This window comes from Coccinella septempunctata, chromosome 6 (assembly GCF_907165205.1).
Source record: "Coccinella septempunctata chromosome 6, icCocSept1.1, whole genome shotgun sequence".
NCBI classification, from domain to species: Eukaryota; Metazoa; Arthropoda; class Insecta; order Coleoptera; family Coccinellidae; genus Coccinella; species Coccinella septempunctata.
In genome coordinates, this window is record NC_058194.1 from 1,012,489 (window position 1) to 1,032,578 (window position 20,090).

The 20,090-nt window shown below is 34.9% G+C and overlaps 2 protein-coding genes across 2 annotated transcripts; both read right to left on the bottom strand.

Moving 5' to 3' along the window:
- Positions 1-1,134: 1,134 nt before the first annotated feature.
- On the bottom strand, positions 1,135-2,118 carry LOC123315308 (uncharacterized protein K02A2.6-like). Its single transcript, XM_044900958.1, has one exon. It carries the CDS (start codon positions 2,116-2,118, stop codon positions 1,135-1,137), a length of 984 nt encoding a protein of 327 aa, XP_044756893.1.
- Positions 2,119-5,686: 3,568 nt separating this feature from the next.
- On the bottom strand, positions 5,687-12,660 carry LOC123315309. Its single transcript, XM_044900959.1, has 7 exons — positions 12,258-12,660; positions 8,701-8,823; positions 7,747-8,082; positions 7,276-7,508; positions 6,723-6,882; positions 6,347-6,449; positions 5,687-6,042 (listed from the first exon to the last, which is right to left on the bottom strand). The coding sequence occupies exons 1-7, from the start codon at positions 12,658-12,660 to the stop codon at positions 5,976-5,978; spliced, it is 1,425 nt and encodes a 474-aa protein (XP_044756894.1). The 3' UTR covers positions 5,687-5,975.
- Positions 12,661-20,090: the final 7,430 nt, after the last annotated feature.

Below are 20,090 nucleotides of genomic sequence, written 5' to 3' on the forward strand. Positions count from 1 at the left end.
TATTACTTCGAAAAGATGTCTCCATCCCTGGAATTCTCCTAAGACCCCCAAATCTCAGAGTACAAAACTTTTATTGACGATACAAAACCAGTACGAAATTTTTACATAGAGAAAATTTGCTTTTTCAAAGGTGGGGTGTTCTTGCCTATAGCCCCTTGTTGAAAATGATAATTCACTCATTCTATTTGGGGCTACAAATTTTTTTATCGAAGGTACATTTCAGTATCGAAAAAGAACAAAACCAATATCCCATATTCCTTGGTGTAAAAAAAAAACACCCCTGAAGCCTCAATACTTTATATGGAGCACAGGTACACCCCCGGGGTAGAGAATTGTGCCGTTTTTGTGACGGTACATTTCGGTACAAAACTATGTAGTACACATGTTTTAGCTTATTTCGGAAACCGAAATCTCATTATTTCAAAAACATGTATCCAGCCCCCCCAATTTGAAACCCTCCTAAGACCCCTTAAACTTAGAGTACAAAACTTTTTCTTGACGGTACATTTCGGTACAAAACTTTGAGATAAAAAAAATTTGCAATTTCGGAAGTGGGGGGTGAGCATGTCTACGACCCCCCCAAACTAAAAACCGTATTTTCATCATTTTAATTAGGGGTACAAAACCTTTTTTCAACGGTACATTTCGGTACAAAACTAGTACAAAACTTCAGTGTCAAAAAATTTAAAAACTCAAATTTGGGGGGGCTGGAGACATACACCTGTCGGCCACATTTTTATTGGAAGGAACATATTGAACCTCATAATTTTAATTTGAAAGTATAACAGCCCATCTGCGCAATCTATTCGCCGAGAATTGCGGAATTTGTCGTTTATGACCGAGAATTGCTACCAACGGCATATGATCCGTGACCAATGTGAACTTTTTAGCAAATAAGTACTGATTAAATTTAAATGCCCCGAAAATAATTGCTAGTGCTTCTTTTTCAATCTGAGAATAATTCTGTTCACTTCTGGTTAAAGTTCGAGAAGCACACGCTACCGGTTTTTCAATTCCTGGCGCTACTACATGACTCAAAATTGCGCCAACGCCATAGGAAGACGCATCCACAGTTAATTTAAGTTCTAACTTTGGATCAAAATGAACCAGGACCTCAGATGATATCAACAGGGATTAAATTTTGACAAAAGCTGCTTCACAATTATCATCCCAGTTCCATTTTACATCTTTCTTCAGTAGCCTATACAATGGATATAAAACTGTGGCAATGTTCTTTACAAATTTCGCATAGTAATTGACCGTACCTAAAAACGACTTCAAACTTGTAACATTTATCGGCCTCGGAGCTTTTTTAATAGCTAACACTTTACTAGCATTTGTATGCAACCCTTCCTTATCGATCACGTACCCCAGATAATTAACCCTACTTTGAAAAAATTCGCATTTATCTACGGAAATTTTGAAACCTGAATTTCTCAATGTTTCCAAAACAAGTCTTAATCTTTGTAAGTGTTCCTCTTTATTCTTACCCGCTATCAAAATGTCATCCAGGAAGACAACCACCCCATCCATACCTCCCAAAACAGATTCCATAATTTTCTGGAATTTAGCAGGTGCTGAGGCTATGCCGAAATTCAATCGATTATACCTAAATGAACCTTTATGTGTCGATATAGTGAGTAATTCTTGTGATTTTTCATCAAGGCAAATTTGCTGATAAGCATCAGAAAGATCAAGCTTACTAAACTCTTCACCTCCCTGCAGCCTACAGAACAATTCTTCAATCCTGGGAATTGGATACTGGTCCACTTCAATATGAGGGTTAACTGTGATCCTGTAGTCTCCACACAACCTCACCGAACCAAATACTGGTACCACCGGTGTCGCCCAACTGCTGTACTCCACAGGAGTCAAAATACCTAGAGAACAAAGTCTTTCAATTTCATCTTCAACACTTCTCCGGATAGCAAACGGTACCGGTCTATATTTAACGAACTTAGGCTCCACATTTTCATCTTTAAGTTTCAAAGAATCTACTCCTCTTGTAAATTTCCCTAATTCTTTATTAGAGAGATCCTTGAATTCCGTCAAAATAGTTTCTAATTCTGATTTGGTGCAATTCACAAAGTTAACTCCTTCAAATTTAATATTATACATATTCAAAAAGTCTCTCCCTAATATTGGTGGCCCACCACCTTCCAAGACATATAATTCTAGTACTTGTTGCAAATTCTTAAAACTAACCTTAACTTCCAAAATTCCCTTCGGGTGTACTCTGGCACCATTATAAAAATACAAGTACTTGTTGCAAGGTTTTAATGTTTATTTATTGAATTTTTCTTTATATGTTTTATCGGATATAGCTGATATACTAGCACCAGAATCAATCTGAAAATTCATTTGAACATTTCCTACCCAAACTTTAGTCCAAAATGCATCATTTTTTTTCTTAACTTCTGATAAGGAATGCAAACAAAGGTCATCATAATTTTCAATATCATTTACTTCTGTTTCATCCTCCAGTACATCTACAAGGAAATTCTGTTCAAAATCACCTCTGTTGAAACAAATTTTTGCCAAATGACCTCTTTTTTTACAAATTCTGCATGCAAAAGATTTATAAACACACTTATCTTTCGAATGTCCGTTTTTCCCGCAACATTGGCAGCTCTGTGGTTTTTGCTTTGGTGGTGTTCTTGCTCTATCACGTGTCTGCTGACACTGCTTCTGCGTGTAACTTCTACTCTGGTATTTGACGTCATAATTTTCATTTCTTCTTTCTGCGCGAATATGATTCACCATTTCTTCCTTCACGCCTGAAATCCGGTAGCTTTGTTGGGCGGCCATCTTGTTCTCTGCAACTCCAATGGCTTCTTCGAATGATATGGATGCTTTTCTTCCAGCATTCTGTCTAGAATCGGCCCTTTCCCGAATCCACATATGAATTTGTCTCGAAGTATCGCTCCCAATTCCATTCCAAACTCACAAGGCACCGCCAAACTTCGCACTCTGGCCGACCATTCCTTAATCGTCTCGCTCGCATTCTTCGTAGCATTATAAAATTTGTATCGTTCGGCTAGTACTGATTTTTGTGGTGTAAAATATTTATCCATAACAGTTACCAGCTCCACGAATGATTTTGTTTCAGGCAAGTGCGGACTGCACATGTTGAACATCAGCTTATACGCATCTTTATCCAGCATATTTAATAAAATCGATCTTCTTTTCTTATCATCGGTCAATTCATTTGCATCGATGTAATTCTGAAATCGGGCTTTGTATATATTCCAATCTGAAATATTCAGTTGAAATTCCCGTAGTTGACCAATGATGTTACGTGTAGATACGTCGGCGGCTACGCTTTCCGTCATCGTGATGACACTTATTGTTATTGTACCTAATCTTGAACAATTATTGTCGTTTGTTCACTCCACACTTTTTAATCGATTAACCCTCTAATACCCAAGTCCGCCTTGAGACTGGTTGCATATAAGTGCATACAAAATTATTCTGCCCATGTCCGCCTTCAGTATAGGTTCATTTTGTGAGAACAGGTGTTAATGTAAATCAGTTAACTATTTGCGAGAAAAAGATGTAGATTACATAAGCTAATTTGAAACTATATGGAAATAATTATAAAAAAGGAAAAAAAAACTTGGGCATTAGAGGGTTAATTCGTGGATTGACTTGATTTCCTCGTTGCCAAATGTAATGTTTCTACTAATCACTTATTGCTCGTTTATATTTGGAAGGGTCTAATCAAACACGAAATCATCCTTTAACTGACATTTATTACTTTTACAACATATGAGTTCTCCCACACTTCACCATTTGATGAGAGGGGAGTGCGCAAATACATTACAAATTCGTTTGTGGAAATCTCAGATTTGCATGAGATATGGCTTCTCGAAGTATTTACAGTATTCTTAACAACGTTCCATATAGACTTAGAATTGAAATTATTTACTTTTATATAATTATCATTGAAGCGGTTTTTCGCTTTTTTCAGTTCAATTCGATATAGATTACTATACTCCTTGCATAACTTGGTGAGATAAGAACCCACATAGCATAGGATATTTGTCAAATACCTATGAAATATTTGTAAGCAAGATTTTGAATCTTCTAATATATAAAATTCTCGTGTCATAGTTTTCGTTACCATACTCCTCCGAAACGGCTTGACCGATTTTGATGAAATTTTTTGTGCTTATCCGGTATCTATGAGAATCGGCCAACATCTATTTTTCATCCCCCTAAATGTTAGGGGTAGTCCACCCCTAAAATTTTTTTTGTATTTTTTAAACAAAATTTTTAATTTCTATTTTTTTATGATACAACATACAAAAATACATACAATCCTCAATTTTCACCCTTCTACGATCAACCCTTATTTTTTAATAGCCATTTTAGTAATTTAATCATTAGGAAATTATTTATATGGCAAAACAACGTTTGCCGGGTCAGCTATCTATGAGAATCGGCCAACATCAATTTTTCATCCCCCTAAATGTTAGGGGTAGTCCACCCCTAAATTTTTTTGTATTTTTGAGACAAAATTTTTAATTTCTATTTTTTTATGATACAACATACAAAAATACATACAATCCTCAATTTTCACCCTTCTACGATCAACCCTTATTTTTTAATAGCCATTTTAGTAATTTAATCATTAGGAAATTATGTATATGGCAAAACAACGTTTGCCGGGTCAGCTATCTATGAGAATCGGCGAACATCTATTTTTCATCCCCCTAAATGTTAGGGGTAGTCCACCCCTAAATTTTTTTTTTTATTTTTTAGACAAAATTTTTAATTTCTATTTTTTTATGATACAACATGGAAATTATTCATATGGCAAAACAACGTTTGCCGGGTCAGCTAGTATTTAATAAATCTTTCACTGAAATATTACTGAAATAAAGTTATGTCCTACTTTTTCTCACATTGAAATATTTCATGAAAAATTTTGTCTAGATATTCGAAATATTTTCAGAAACATTGCATGTAAATTTTTCAAATATTTATGAAATATTTGTAAGCAAGATTCTGAATATTTAATAAATCTTTCACTGAAATATTCATGAAATAAAGTTATGTCCTACTTTTTCTCACATTGAAATGTTTCATGAAAAATTTTGTCTAGATATTCGAAATATTTTCAGAAACATTGCATGTAAATTTTTCAAATATTTATGAAATATTTGTAAGCAAGATTCTGAATATTTAATAAATCTTTCACTGAAATATTCATGAAATAAAGTTATGTCTTACTTTTTCTCACATTGAAATGTTTCATGAAAAATTTTGTCTAGATATTCGAAATATTTTCAGAAACATAGCATGACGATTCTCCTGAAGATTTCATTCATATTACAGATATTGTTGCTTCAAAGGGACGGTGAAATATTTCTGCAAGATAAGCTTGAGATGGTGGAAATATTTTTTCAAATATTCACGAGTGGTTTTCACAATATTCCAATGAAGGGCACAGAAATCTTTCCAAATATATTTCTTCAATATTTGTTAAGTTATTGATAATGACTCATAAAATATTAAGGAAACTCCTTTCATCTGTATTTCAATGATCGTAAATGATACTCTGAAATCTTTCTACAAGATTTGTATGGAATAACAAGAAATATTTCCGAGAAAATGGTAGACAAGTTTTCAATATTGCAAATGTCTTAGAATATTCCAGCCATACCTGTATTCTGCGAAATATTGTTAGAAACTTTCACAAAATAATGAATTATTGCTGAAAAATTTCAAAACAATTGCAATGTTGAAAATGTTTCTCACATTTTTTTGAGAAATATTTCCTGTTATTCCAAACAAATCTTGCGAGAATATTTTCGGGAAGATTTCAGAGTATAATTTTTGACCATTGAAACATTCAAAAGCATTTCCTGGAAATAATATATGCATAAGGTTTTTCATTTGAATTAAGTAGTTGCAAATCAGTGAAAAATTTTTTATTGGAATCTATTCATCATCTTAACACCATTTATCTCTCAATCTTCCTGTATATCATCTTCTGGCATGACCAGGGAGAATACCCGTCGACCACTACTGGCATTCCTGAAATGAATATATTTTTATAATACTTCAGAATCACAAAGCTTCATATAGTTTAAAAATTGAAGTTATGTAAATTCATTCTTGTATGAATGAATAAGGTAAAAAATTTGATAAAACATATACATTCTTCTTGAAGGGTTTAAAAATGTAAGTAAATGGGATATTTCTATTATTGAAAAGATGGAAAAAAAATCATGTTTTTGATACCAAGTATCGGGAACAACAAAAAGATTAATTCTGTCATGAAGGTGGACAGAAAAAAAGCATGAATAATCCCAGGAAATAGTAAAATTCTTTAGCTTACTTCTTATTTCTTTCAGCCCTCGTTTTTGAGTTGTCCAACCACATACGAATGCTGGTAATGATTTCTGCATCTGTGATCTTGTCATTAACTGTTCTTACGGCAACTGTAAAACAGATAAGAGCTTTATTATCATAGTGAAATTATATAATTTGAATAAATAAATATTCACAAAAGTGATCATTTGAAAAGATTGATGAATTGAATTTTTCTTTCATAAAAAAGTGAACAAATGTGAAAACGTATCACTTTCATTATGTCATAATCACTTTACATGGAAGAAAGAAAAATTTTTATATGGAATAGTGAGAAATTTAAGTTTTTATGTTATGCACTAAGTGCAGGAGTGTAGGAAGATAGCATTGTATCTTATACTTACAGAAAATACAGGAGCATAAAAGCAATTCCTGAAATTTGCCTTTTTTCTTCTGCCCGTAAAAGCTGTAATGGGATGCCAGATCATTTGTCACCATAGATCCTAATATATTATAAATTAAGTCATGTGCACTGCTTCCGCCCTTGCTTTTCATGAAATGAACTTGTGAAGTAACTCAAGTTCTTGGTAAGTAAGAAAAATTTATTCTTAAGATCTATATTTCAAGGATGGTAATGATGTTTCTACCCGAATACAAGCATATATTTCTGTTTTGATGCCTTAAATGTTAGAAAAAGCTTTAGAATTATCTAAACTTTGGCTACAAAAACAATTATCATAATTAACTTTTTACCCCAAGCGTTTCATCCATAACTTAAAAAATGATCTCAAGGCAATTAAACTAAAATAATGTTGCATGGGCATGATTTTTCTTAACAGCTGAAGTATGTCCAAAATGAGTTGAAAATAATTCATTCAACTTACTCTTCAAAGCAAAATTTTTTTAGTTATGGAATTAATGAAGGTAGAAAAGGTAATTAAAAAATAAATAACTCACCACATCATTGAAAATATTCCGTTTTTTCAAATCATTTTCCATTATTTCCAATTTTTCTTTAGAATCTATTGGAAAACGTTTTACTATAGCGTCGTTCACCATAAAACTTGAAGTAACACTAGCTACTGCATTATTCATGAGGCCGCGACTTTCTAACTGCCTCAGTCTTCCTTCTAGTCTGTCCTGCTTCATGCTCAATGCATGAATACTGGTCATTATTTTTTTCAACATACCTACAAAGCATACTATGCTCACTATCTCACTAAGAAAAGCTAACTTATAAATTCACTATTCAAGGGATAGTCAAGGCGATAAAGTGAAGTTCTACCTAGAGACCTGCACTTGAATGCCTCATGCATTTTAGTATACCATAGGTATACTATACCATAGGTATACTATACCATACTACTATACTACACATGTGTAGTGTTCATGGCACATGTAAATCTTATATAAGCTACTTATATTTACCATGCATAGAGAAGAGTATATCTCTTTCTGAATTTAGTTGCTCATCTATCTGAGTATCTGCAACTGTGGGCCCATTTTGAACTTGAGGTGACACACACAATGAAAGAGATGAAGGCAATGATTTAGAGCTGTTTTCATCTGTATTTTTTAATGTTTCATCGTGTTCATCAGTTTCACTGTCTTTTGAATCTATCGAAATACTTTTATTTCTGTTCTCGAAAAAACTTGTTTTTCCCCTCGACTTGGGAATTTTCATTCTTTCAACATCACTCTCACTACTTGGTACATCTGAATCAGCCTTCATTTCAGCGTCTGCAACAGCTCCACTGTAATCACCTACAAGAATACACATTGCATACGAATAAAAACGACAAAAAAGTGGCAGAAAATAGGACCAAGAAATAGATGGTAACGTTTATTCACATTCGTGGCGACGTTTCGCAAAGGTGTCCCTCCGCTTCTTCAGGCCTACAATTTATTAAGAGGAATATTTACATGGTATACATCAATCTGGATTGATGAGAAAATATTGTACCTGGTAGTTTAAGTTATACTATTGTAGAGTTCTTTTAAGAAAGCTGGCCTGCCGTTTTTCTGTTTCCGAGTTATATTAATGGTTTTCTTGATCCTCTTCATCCTGACGTAATGTTTAACTTTTGCTTAAGTTGATACATGTTTTTGGTGAGTTAGTTGATGATTTTTGGTGAACTGTATACCATGTTAATACTACTTTTAATAAATTGCAGGCCTGAAGAAGCGGAGGGACACCTTTGCGAAACGTCGCCACGAATGTGAATAAACGTTACCATCTATCTCTTTGTCCTATTTCCTGCCACATTTCTGTCGTTTTTATTGATGAGATGGAGAACGCTAATCATTCTGACAAATCTTGAATTGGGCAGTATGATTAGTGGTTGATTCAATTATCCGATAATTTTTTTACTGAAATCTTACCAAGACCTTGATAAGAAATTTTCTTTCTTCTTGCCCTGGATTTTTTCATTTTTTCAGCATCGCTACCTCCACTTAGTTCATCTAAATTAGCTTTGATTTCAGCCACAGCTTCAACATAATCATCTACAACAAATTTAACATATGAAATTTCAATAAGAATCGAGATTGAAATAACTAGAATGACAGTCACTTCCGGAATTACATTTAATTTGTTCGTAGGGAAAGTAAAAAAATAATATATCAACCTTTGTTTTTTATAAAATCAACTTGATAGTCTTGTGGCGGCGTAGTTGTACCCATGGTAGAGGAATACTTCATCTCACCATGATGGTACCAAGGGTAGCCAAACGATGGCATCACTGCGCACGACGGTTGCGATCACAGGGTAGATTATACGTCTATTGCGGTGCAGCATACGCCAAACGATGGCGCCACCGGCGACGCAACACTCTATACCCTCGACGTAACCGGCGTTTATAGCAGGCACAAACTACGCTGCTTCGGCGATTGTCGTAGGTAGCTGCTAGGGTTCATTAACCTACCTGATGAGTCCGACCCTAGCAGTGGGACGAAACAATCACCCCAAGAGCACGCCATTCTTCAAATGGCGTGAACTCACCCTAGCACATACCGCCAAAGTGGTGACCCCGACGTGATGAGGGAGGGCCGTCTTAACGACGTATCCCAGAAGGCCAGACCGGTTGAGACAATAGCTCGCTCACAATGCACGCTCCCATCTCTGGTATTTCTGACGCTACTCTAGACGCCCTTTCCCATCTTCGTAAACGGCGGTACCCTGCCTACCGTATCGCATCGCTTCCCCAATTCAGCGCCGCTGGTGGGGGAGTGTTGTGGCGGCGTAGTTGTACCCATGGTAGAGGAATACTTCATCTCACCATGATGGTACCAAGGGTAGCCAAACGATGGCATCACTGCGCACGACGGTTGCGATCACAGGGTAGATTATACGTCTATTGCGGTGCAGCATACGCCAAACGATGGCGCCACCGGCGACGCAACACTCTATACCCTCGACGTAACCGGCGTTTATAGCAGGCACAAACTACGCTGCTTCGGCGATTGTCGTAGGTAGCTGCTAGGGTTCATTAACCAACCTGATGAGTCCGACCCTAGCAGTGGGACGAAACAATCACCCCAAGAGCACGCCATTCTTCAAATGGCGTGAACTCACCCCAGCACATACCGCCAAAGTCTTCCCAATCCTCTGAGGGATCTTCCAGTAGAATAGCTCTTCGAATTTTCTCCGTATTTTTGTAAGGTGGCCACAATAGAGTTGAATTATTATTCCTCATCCATTTACTTGGAACCACTCTTTTTTCATTATTCTCGTCTACAATGATTGCGTATTTCTTCATTGTTATTAGTAACTATAAAAAACATAATCATTATTAAAAAAATTACATGAAGATTGATTCCACCTCAAATATTTCACAATACTATGTTAAGTTTATTTTAAGAAAAAAATTACCATCAAGGTAAAAATTTTCACTTTACATATATCCGAAACTTACGGAGTGTGTCATGGATAAGTTTGATAAATAAAACTAAAGAAACTGAACATCATACTATCACAAAAGTAGTTTTTGTAATAGCGAAACACCTTTGGTGGTGTGGAGGGTATTCCTTTCATAAGTAGAGGCAACAAAACTTATCGTTAGTAAAAATGATGTAGTTCAGTTTCTTTTGTTTCATTATGGATTTTCACCAAGGGCAATTCAATATTGAATAAATTTAGTAAAGTTTGCATTGGACTTGAGTTCATCAAAAACCGCGACTATATACAAACAATTGGAAAATGTTTTCAGAGCAGCTATAATACTTTGTTACATCACAAATATAGGTACAGCAGCCTTAAATCCTAAACGATAAAAATTTCAAAATACAAAAAAAAAGGAGTAGCATTATTCAAATATCAGAAGGTAACCAAACCAAAATACAACCACTTTTTAATGTTACATTTGTGGTGTAGGAGAATAGAATAGTCACTCCTAGGAAATATAAGCCAATTTCGTTAGCTTCAGCTCAGAGGGAGAGGACTTACTTTGCAAAAAAAATTGATGTACAGCAACTAATTTCTGAATACTAAAAATTGATTTGCTAGCAGATGAAAAACTATTATTCACAGAAAATTATTTTTCTACACTAAAAATGTGATGAACGAAAAAATTAGGCCTTACGCATATGATTGATTTTTTTTTCACTTCTAGAGCTACAAGCTAAAAAATTTGATTGGTTTCACCACGCATCTACCAATGGAGATAACATTGAAATTACAACAAGAATTTGACATTTTTCTCATTTATTATGGATTGTGGTATAATATGTAGAATAGGAAATGTTATGAATTCTGTAACACCAGGAATTTTGAAAATTTTTGCATAAATCATTTCACAAGGCCAATCCTCAATAGTATCACTTTCCTTAACCCTATTAATGCATAATACACCACTAGAAAAATTTCCGACAGTATAGAGATCGTTTACTTTGCAATACTTTTGGCCGATCAAATATAATATTCCATCACTTTTACCTATGTTTAATACATTGACAACAGTACCATCAACGAGCAGAACAGAATTATTTCTATCGTCTTTGATATTTATATTCCACGAATTCATTTTCAACTGTTTGAATTGTTCATCAAACCTACGGTGATCCGTAACAATTCCGTTGAAGTGCACTTTATAGGCTTCAACTGTATTATTGTTCAAGATTGGGTGACTTCTTATTACTAATATATTTTCATATTCCACAAGTCTTCTTGATATTTGTTGCAATGGCTTATGGCCTTTCCTAACTAATTTTTTTAACGAACAAATAAAATTTTCGAATGGAAATGAGCTGAAAGAATCTAAAGGTCCATATTTACGAACATCTTTAGATAAGTGTATCAAATTATGAATATTGAATGATACATTTTCGGCACCGTATATTCTTTGAAAACCGATTACATATTCCAGTAACAGAGATTCAGCGTAAGCTCATCATATCATTATTTTTCACTAACTTTGGATTAGATAATATAGTAATGGCCACGTGGAGCATCAGGAAATTAAAATGAACGTTTGACGGTAGAACGTCCTGCAAAATAACTGGTGCAAAATATAATAAAAAATGCCTGAATTCCGAAGCCTTCCAAAGCTTTCAAAACTTCAAAGATCTGGACCGTCTGTTAAATTCAAATGGTAAGTGGTGTTTCAAATTTTCCAACCTTTCCGAAATTATGTTGATCTGTGAAGCGGATAACTTGTAATTTTTATTTCCCCTTCCCTTTTCTCCTAACCAAAGTCTGATTTTCTGTTTCATTATACCCAAATATACTAAATGCATACTATCGAGAGGTACATTTGTTGTCAATCCTACGTCTGGTAGAGTATTCAGTATACTTGACCCTTTTTGATAATCGCCCAAATACTCGCAGTTTTCGAATGCCTCGTCAGTTCTTAGATTAACAGTGCAATATTTTTTTTAAATATTAATATCTGCTACGGGAAAGCAAACTGATGAGTGGAATTCTCCTTCTATAGTGCACTTACTGCAACTATGGTAACCACTATGATATTTAGTATTCAAAATGAACGATTTAGCCGGGACGTCACAGATGTTAGCATGTATTTTTATTTGAAATATTTCACCATTAATCTCGAAACCATTAACGCAAACTGCAGTAGCTTCTTCTACGAATTTTCTAAGGAACACATTAGGATCTTTAGGCTCACTAACGCCATGATAAAGTCCGATAACAAAAACATTTTCAAATTCGGAATCTTTACACAATATGGTCCAAAGTCCTTTTTCGGCTGAAGAACCTAAAGGAGCTCCGTCCACATGAACCATAACATTTATAGAATTTGTTTTATGATCAGAAGCATTTCGATTTTCTACAATTATCTTTAGTGCATTGCTGAAGCCAATGTGACAATAATGACCGTCGTCCATATTGACAATATTTGTATTATAGATAGCGGAGTTTTCAACAAAGTTCGAGGATCCTTAGGAAACACAGTGTCAGTGAAGGCGTTCAATATGGCTAATAGAGCTTTCAGAGCATTGTGGTGAATTTTATACGATTTCGCCCATTCAATAATAGCATCTCGAAATTTCTGACCATCAACATCTCCATTGTTTAATAAACAAAAATAGTCTCCAACGCCAGCATAATCATTATCATCTTCTGGAATACTATCTGCATCAGAATCACTATACCGATAAGTTGAATCCAAATCATCAGCACTCAAATTGCTAGTAGTAGAGTTGTCAAAATAAATAGTAGGCGTTGTAAAATTACAATTTGAAGAACTCATTTCCTCCGGCAATGAATGAATGTAATTTTTTGAATTTTCATTGGGTATACAAATATCAGCTTCTTGTGTAATAGAGATTTTATCGATACTGGGAGCGTGTGTAACAACTTCATCAATGAAATAATCACTTGACTGGGAACACTGGCCTGTTTCTTCAAGAAATGATGGTCGAGTTTTGATACCTTTTAAATAGTCTTCAGTTTTTTTCTGCACTAATCGCTGAATGTGTCTTGAACTTGTGGGTAAAGTTCCTTTTCGAGTTCTCGGCATTTTCTGAATATTCACCTAGCGAGACCAAAAGAAGAATTAGATTTCAATTTTCAACTACAGCATCATTCTACGGACCAAAAAAAAAATCTTCATCAGGGCTCTGAAATGGTACAACAAGAACTACAATAATCTCAAAAAATATACAAACACAGAATACATAAGTGAGGAAACTTGTTCGGAAAATTATCGACTTACATTTTCACTCCGTGTGGTTCCCTTGTCAATTATTAAAATTTTGGAGATGACAACAACTGCTTTTATGGAAGACTTTGAAAAGACAGAGGTCAAAAAATTAGATGTTCTGGAGTTTGCGCGGATCATGAGATCAAATTACACACGTAGGGTTGAACAACAAACTTCTATATACTTTTGATTTTTCCAATTAATTAGTAGCACGCAGTATACAAATTTTTCATGTCGTTTCGTTTATTGATGGAATTTTTGTCCTGCCTTATGGATATCATTTCATTCAATGACCGTTTGTTTTAATTTGTTTGTCTACCTAATGTTCCCACTGACCCAAGATCGAAATTAAAGGAATGAAGAAGATTTTTTACATGTTCCGCTAATGCCGTATTATTTTCATTCCTTTAATTTCGATCCTGGCTCAGTGGGAATATTAGGTAGGCAGTCTTTTCAAAGTCTTTCATGAAAGCAGTTGTTGTCATCTCCAAAATTTCAATAATTGATAACGGAACCACACAAAGTGAAAATGTAAGTCGGTAATTTTCCGAACAAGTTTCCTCACTATGTATTGTGTGTTTATATAATTTTTAAGATTATTTTAGTTCATGTTGTACCATTTCAGAGCCCTAATAAAGACTCTAAATCGTGGACCTAGAAACCTGTGGAAAATCATTCATAGGTCTCACCATTATTCATCGAAAAAACAGAATGTTAGAGGCTTGTCCGAAATGTAACTCATTACCAATTAAAAACGTTTTCTCGTAAAGGATTTATGAAACGGGACTTCCCCGGTTTTCGCTTCGCTAGTTTATGATGGTGTTATGCTTGCCTATATGATATATCGGTTAATCGGCACCTAAATATTTTGGAATGATAGTGTAAAATGTCAAGGGTTTTCCTACTAGCGTTTCGAAAGTATTACTTTTCCACACGCATTGACGTTTGGAAAGTAGTATAGAAACAACACAATTTACAATTGATATTCTGTGGTTTTGACTGATAAACCTAGAAAAAAATATCGAAGTTATCAAAATATATTGGAAAAATGCAATTTTAAAAAATTAATTCCTCCTAAACTACGAGCCTGCCGGAGTTGAGATTGGTACCAATCGATTCCTTATGAAAAACTGCATGTAAAAAGAATTACAAACAAAAACGATCATCGTCCGTGAAGTTGGGTTGTACCACTTCATAATAAAATCAGTTTTTTTGAAACAAAACAAAATTAAGCCAATCTGCATATAACGAACACCTGCAGACAAGCTGGGAATGATATGAAGAAAAGACATGAAACCGAAAGGTTGAATGTTAAGTTGCTCCATCTAAAAAATACTTTCAATCATGTTGACTGTGGTGCGCAATGAGATGCAACTGTACTGGCTGTTCCTAATAATTTCAATGTAGTTCTAGCTAAATCGTTTTTCAAACTCCCTGTATCTCAGAAGCGAAGCAACTCCGGACGTATATATGTTCATAGGAACGTTTTTTCTAAACGATCTAGGCTAAAGAAACACCTTTTAAAATTTCGTACCGAAGTAGAAAAGATCCCAAAACAGAATTAAGAAAAGCACACAGATAACGACAATGAGTCCATTAATTATTCGTTGAATATCATGATCATTTAGGTTTATACAGGGAAAAAAAGGAATAGCATGAGAAATTGCACAAAAGCAGTTGGTAACTGAAATAATCTGTGCACAAGCATAACACATAAACTCATTGATTAATTAATAAAGTACATCAGTAATCAATTACAAATAATGCAATGAGTTCATGGTTCATGCACGTGTACACGAATACGAATAGATTTCATAACCCGTGAATAAAAAAAAGTGGAAATAAGGTACTTACCTAGAATTATGTAGGAAATCAATTTGCTCTTCCCAACACACAATGAAAACAACACAGTACACTAATAATAAGAATCAATAAGTGTGCAAACTGCAATACGAAAATTGAAAATGGCAGCCGCGTCAGTCGGAAGCTTCCAGCTTTTTACTTGGATAGGCTTGCGCTCTAAATAGTAAATGGACTGCGTGCTTCTGACTAGTTTTCAGCGTTGCCAGGACTGTAAATTTTTATTCCCCAGTAATACAGTATGGGAGATTAGAGAAACTCCTCACTCAACTATATACCCCAAAATGTTTTGTTGCCAGGCAGATTTCGAATGAAATAACCCAGATTTTTATTTTAAATCAAGCGTTTAAAAAAATTGTTGTAGAGAGAATCGAATGAAATAATACAGGGGTCGTGACAGTAGTCTATATAGAGAATATGATACAAAGTAAGAATTCTATTTTCAAAATTATTCATTTCTTTCAGCTCAGCAGGTGCGTGAATTTGAAACTATTTTGTATTCAGAATAATACACAGGATTTATAAATGTTCGAAACATCTTAGTGGCAGTCAATTTTGAAATTATATATGATATTTAGTTCAAAGGCCCTGAGTAAAGAACGGCATAAAATAATTCAAAGCAAAATTCGATATTACAATCATTTATGAGGACCCTCTAATGGATTTGCAAACATTAGAAATGAAATGTAGGGAATAATCCTCAAACGTGGCATCGCTGCTGCCGTTGGGCAACTGGCTCTAGATAGCCGCTTCGGCGCAAGCCGAATCAGAGGTCGTCCCTGGCCGAATGGATAATTTATTAAATTCTTACTGCTGTTGCGGAGTAAAGCGCGCGGGCCACAGATACCTCTGATTTGAAAATATTGGATTGGATAAGAGGAAACAAATAGATATTTGTGAAGTTTTTCAAGGAATATAGCATGTGAAACAATATCAGATCTTCAGATCTTTTCGATTCTTACATTTGACTCGAAAGATAAATATATTGAATCCAGCACATTTTGTGTCTCGACTTTTTCGACGAACAATTTCAGGAGAAAAAGTCAAAAACAGAAATGATGACAAATATTGAGATCTGCTCTTCTCGATGTAAATGACAATTCAATGAATAGCATTATGCCGAATAAAACAATTTTTTTGCTCATCAATAGGCAGTCTTGGAGGGAAAGGAATTTGGAACAAGACATAGGGGAAGGTGTCCTAAAATGACATACTTTTTATTTGAAACTTGTTTTTGCAGGTATCATTCAAAATATCAGGTTCAAAAAAAAGTTACGCGTTCCTTCGAATAAACTTCATTAATATTCCAAACGAAGACATCTCAACTCTATTGAAAACCAAAAAAAAATAAGTTTTTCAAAAACCTTACACTGTGTCATTTTACCAACATGTATAATGTAAAATTACACAGTCATGGGGTATAAAATGGCATATTCCCTAAACAAATAGTAGAAACAATCAAAAGCAACAAAACAAGAAATTAGTCTAGACAAATGTCACAAATGAACTTTTTTATCTTCGGAAATACTCCGGCGCATTCACAATGTGCCCACTTCTTGCACTTCATGCAACTAATCCAAGGTTCCCTGGAACGAGAATTTCCAAACAAATCATTGCAGTAAGTGGATTTTCTTCATCATTTTCTATCTGCGTAGTGGAATTTGATGGCCTACCGAAAACGTTCTTTTTGCATTGAAGAACATTTCCTGGTCTCTTCTTCTTATCTTTCTGCTTAAGTTCTTCCAAATTAGGAGTCGCTGTTAAAACACCGGTTATAGTCTGCCTTGTCTTTCTTTTTCTAGTTCCACTTGCTGTAGGCACTGGTGAAATTTCCTGCAGAGTAATTTTGTTTTTCAAAAGTGATTTTTGATTTTTATTGTTATCTCTCTGGTAATCTCTGGCATCATTTTCTTTATTGTTAGTTCCGTCTTGTTCTTGTTGCTCTGTATCTTCCATAACACCGCTTTGTTCTATTTCATAGCTGATTGACTCTGTTTGACTTAAAGTTTCTCCTTCTGTACTGCTTGGTTCCAATAACCTATCTGTGGTTTCAGCCGGCTCAAATAACTCGTCTGGAAAAATATTTGGGTTAAATGGGTAAATGCCAGTGGGCAAAAACCCGCCTGTGGCATTTTTTATTGTTGCTGCTTTTCCGTAAGCAGAAGAAAACAGTTCACTGATTTGATTTTGCGTGATAATTCGTCCTGGATGGTTCTTTAAACAAACTGCACATTCCTGATTATAAAATGTCTTCAAAGGACCATAAAAGCAGACATCGAGCGGCTGCATACGATGTGTGCAATGGGCAGGAAAACATAAAATAACTATTCCATTTTTTTTGGCATATTCCAATGCTTTCAGGGATTTGTGGCTAGTGTGTCCATCCAGAAGTAATAAAACTTTTGATTCACTTGATGCCTTGACAAATTTCTGAAAATGCTCCAACCACAAAATGAAAGTATCACTCGTCATCCATCCAGTTTCGTGGAATAATCCCAAGGACCCTGGAGGCAATCTAGAAGTTCCTCCTTTCTATTTTTCCTAGGGAAGATCAGAGCTGGCGGCACAAAATTTCCTACACTATTCATGCAGCAGACACATGTTACATGCTGACCTCTTTCGGCGCTGGTTAGCGATCCAACTTGCTTTCTTCCAGTCTTCGCAAAAATTTTTGGACGCCTCTGCACTGTGTATAAACCACTTTCGTCCATATTATAAATGCGATGAACATCAATTTTCTCCTTTTCCAGAGTCATTTCCAATGTAGTGAAGAATTTTTGTATTTGTTACCTATTAAATGCCATAGCTCTTGCCGCAGACACAGCTTCAGGTTGTCTTAGGGATATTTCAGGATGTCGCATACGAAATCCTCTCAGCCACTCCCGTCCAGCTCTACGGTCTTTAAATCTATTTGGAATACCGTTTTTATTGGCAAATTCAAATGCAAGTTCTTTGATATCTTTAGTAGTTATCCCGAACAATCTAGACTCTAATAAAAGTATATGATTAACAAAGTCTTTTTCCTCATCTTCAGTAAATGTGGTTGCAAATCGTCCCAATACTTTGGCGCAGCCTTTGACTCTTTTGTTGGTATTATTTGCTCTTCGTCTCAAAGTGGCCTGGGGAACATTAAAGAGTTTGGCTGCTTTCAACCAACCCATCTGACCACTTTTTATAGCCCCGATAGCATTACGCATTGCTTCTTCATCCCACGATTGTCTGGTTGATGTTCGTTGACGTTTACCCACCATAGTAGGTACAGCTAAAAAAGGGATAAAAATCAAGACAAATATCATGAAATTTTTAAACACCCAGTAATTCAAAGAGTGTTGGTAAAATGACATAGTGTGCCATTTTACCTTCATGCACAGCTATGTCGTTTTACCCGCAGTTAAACATGGTCTCTATTGTAACCGAATTATTTTATCTGGATATTTAACGACTATTCCGCGTAGGTATACCTGTAACATATACTTACCGTTACCTGCCAGAGAAATTTCTCCCTCAAACAAACACAATTCGGCAGTAAGAACAAACTTGTAGCAGACGACTATAAAAATTTCTACACCCGTAAAAAATATTTTTTGAGGTTAACTTTAACTTATCACAGCCGCACAAATGGGGTGGAAACATGACATTCGGTTACTCTTGTGTACATAAAACCACTACTATTCGCCAGATAGAGCTAGCAGTTCCGAAATAAATAGCACTATGTCATTTTACACGGTATGTCATTTTAGGACACTCTCCCCTATGAAAGGCCCCCATGCAGGCCTTGCAAAAATATTCATATATTTGTTATGTTGCTTATAATATTGATGGTACATTACTTCTGTGAAGTCAATGGAAGATATTTACAATGTTTTTTTAATTGTAAGGTAGATTGTTTCAGTGTATTCCATGAACATGAACTTCGTTTTCCCCCAGAAATAATTTTAAGGAATTTTTGAGATATCTCCCTAACATATTCATGAATTATTCACTTGTAATACCCTTTGAAGGATATATTTGAAGGAATACTCCATGAAATATTTATTTCATTTTCGTTTTAAGATTTGAAATTTCTGGATTGAAAACCTTGCACCGAAAATATTGATGAGAGATCTGCACTAAAATATTAATGAAAGTTTTGGTCAATATTTCTTATAGCTACGTTTGAAATATTTAATTAAGATCCCGACGGAATATTTGTTGAAAAAATTTTTAAACTGATTTTGCGCATCTGTCCTCTAAGACATCGAAATTTTGTTTTAAAATATCGCAAAATAATGCTTACACATTTCGTAGAATATTTCATGAAATATTCATGACTTATTCGAAGAAATATTTCATGAAATATTTATTCACTATTGGAGAAATATTCGGTCAATGTTTTTGAAATTTAAATTTTGGATTGAGGATCTTGCACTGAAATATTATTGGGAGATTTTGTCCATGTTCCATATAGGTATGTTTGAAATATTTAATGTACATCCTAACGGAATATTTGTTGAAAAATTTATGAAATTTTTTTTACATATGTCCTAGAACACTGAATATTTCTTTTCCTGAAATATTGCAGGAGCTCGCATAAATATTTCGTAGAATATTCCATGAAATATATATTCGATGTTCGATGAAATATTCTGTAATGCGCGTTTCTCGGAGAAGCCTTAATCTCGAGCGCCAGCTATTCTTTTCAATAGGAAGAATAGCAAACCTACCAGAGTAGCTGCTAGCCGGAGACAGAGCTCGGTGTTGTCTAGGGTAGTA

What these genes read in the sequence shown, in the direction of transcription:
- LOC123315308 (XM_044900958.1), bottom strand. Translation starts at nt 2,118, where the DNA reads ATGTATAATATTAAATTTGAAGGAGTTAACTTTGTGAATTGCACCAAA.
- LOC123315309 (XM_044900959.1), bottom strand. Translation starts at nt 12,660, where the DNA reads ATGGACGACGGTCATTATTGTCACATTGGCTTCAGCAATGCACTAAAG. An exon ending in AATTTCTTATCAAGGTCTTG is followed by an intron (nt 8,083 to 8,700) that starts GTAAGATTTCAG and finishes GTATTCTTGTAG; the next exon opens with GTGATTACAGTGGAGCTGTT. An exon ending in TATACTCTTCTCTATGCATG is followed by an intron (nt 7,509 to 7,746) that starts GTAAATATAAGT and finishes TATGCTTTGTAG; the next exon opens with GTATGTTGAAAAAAATAATG.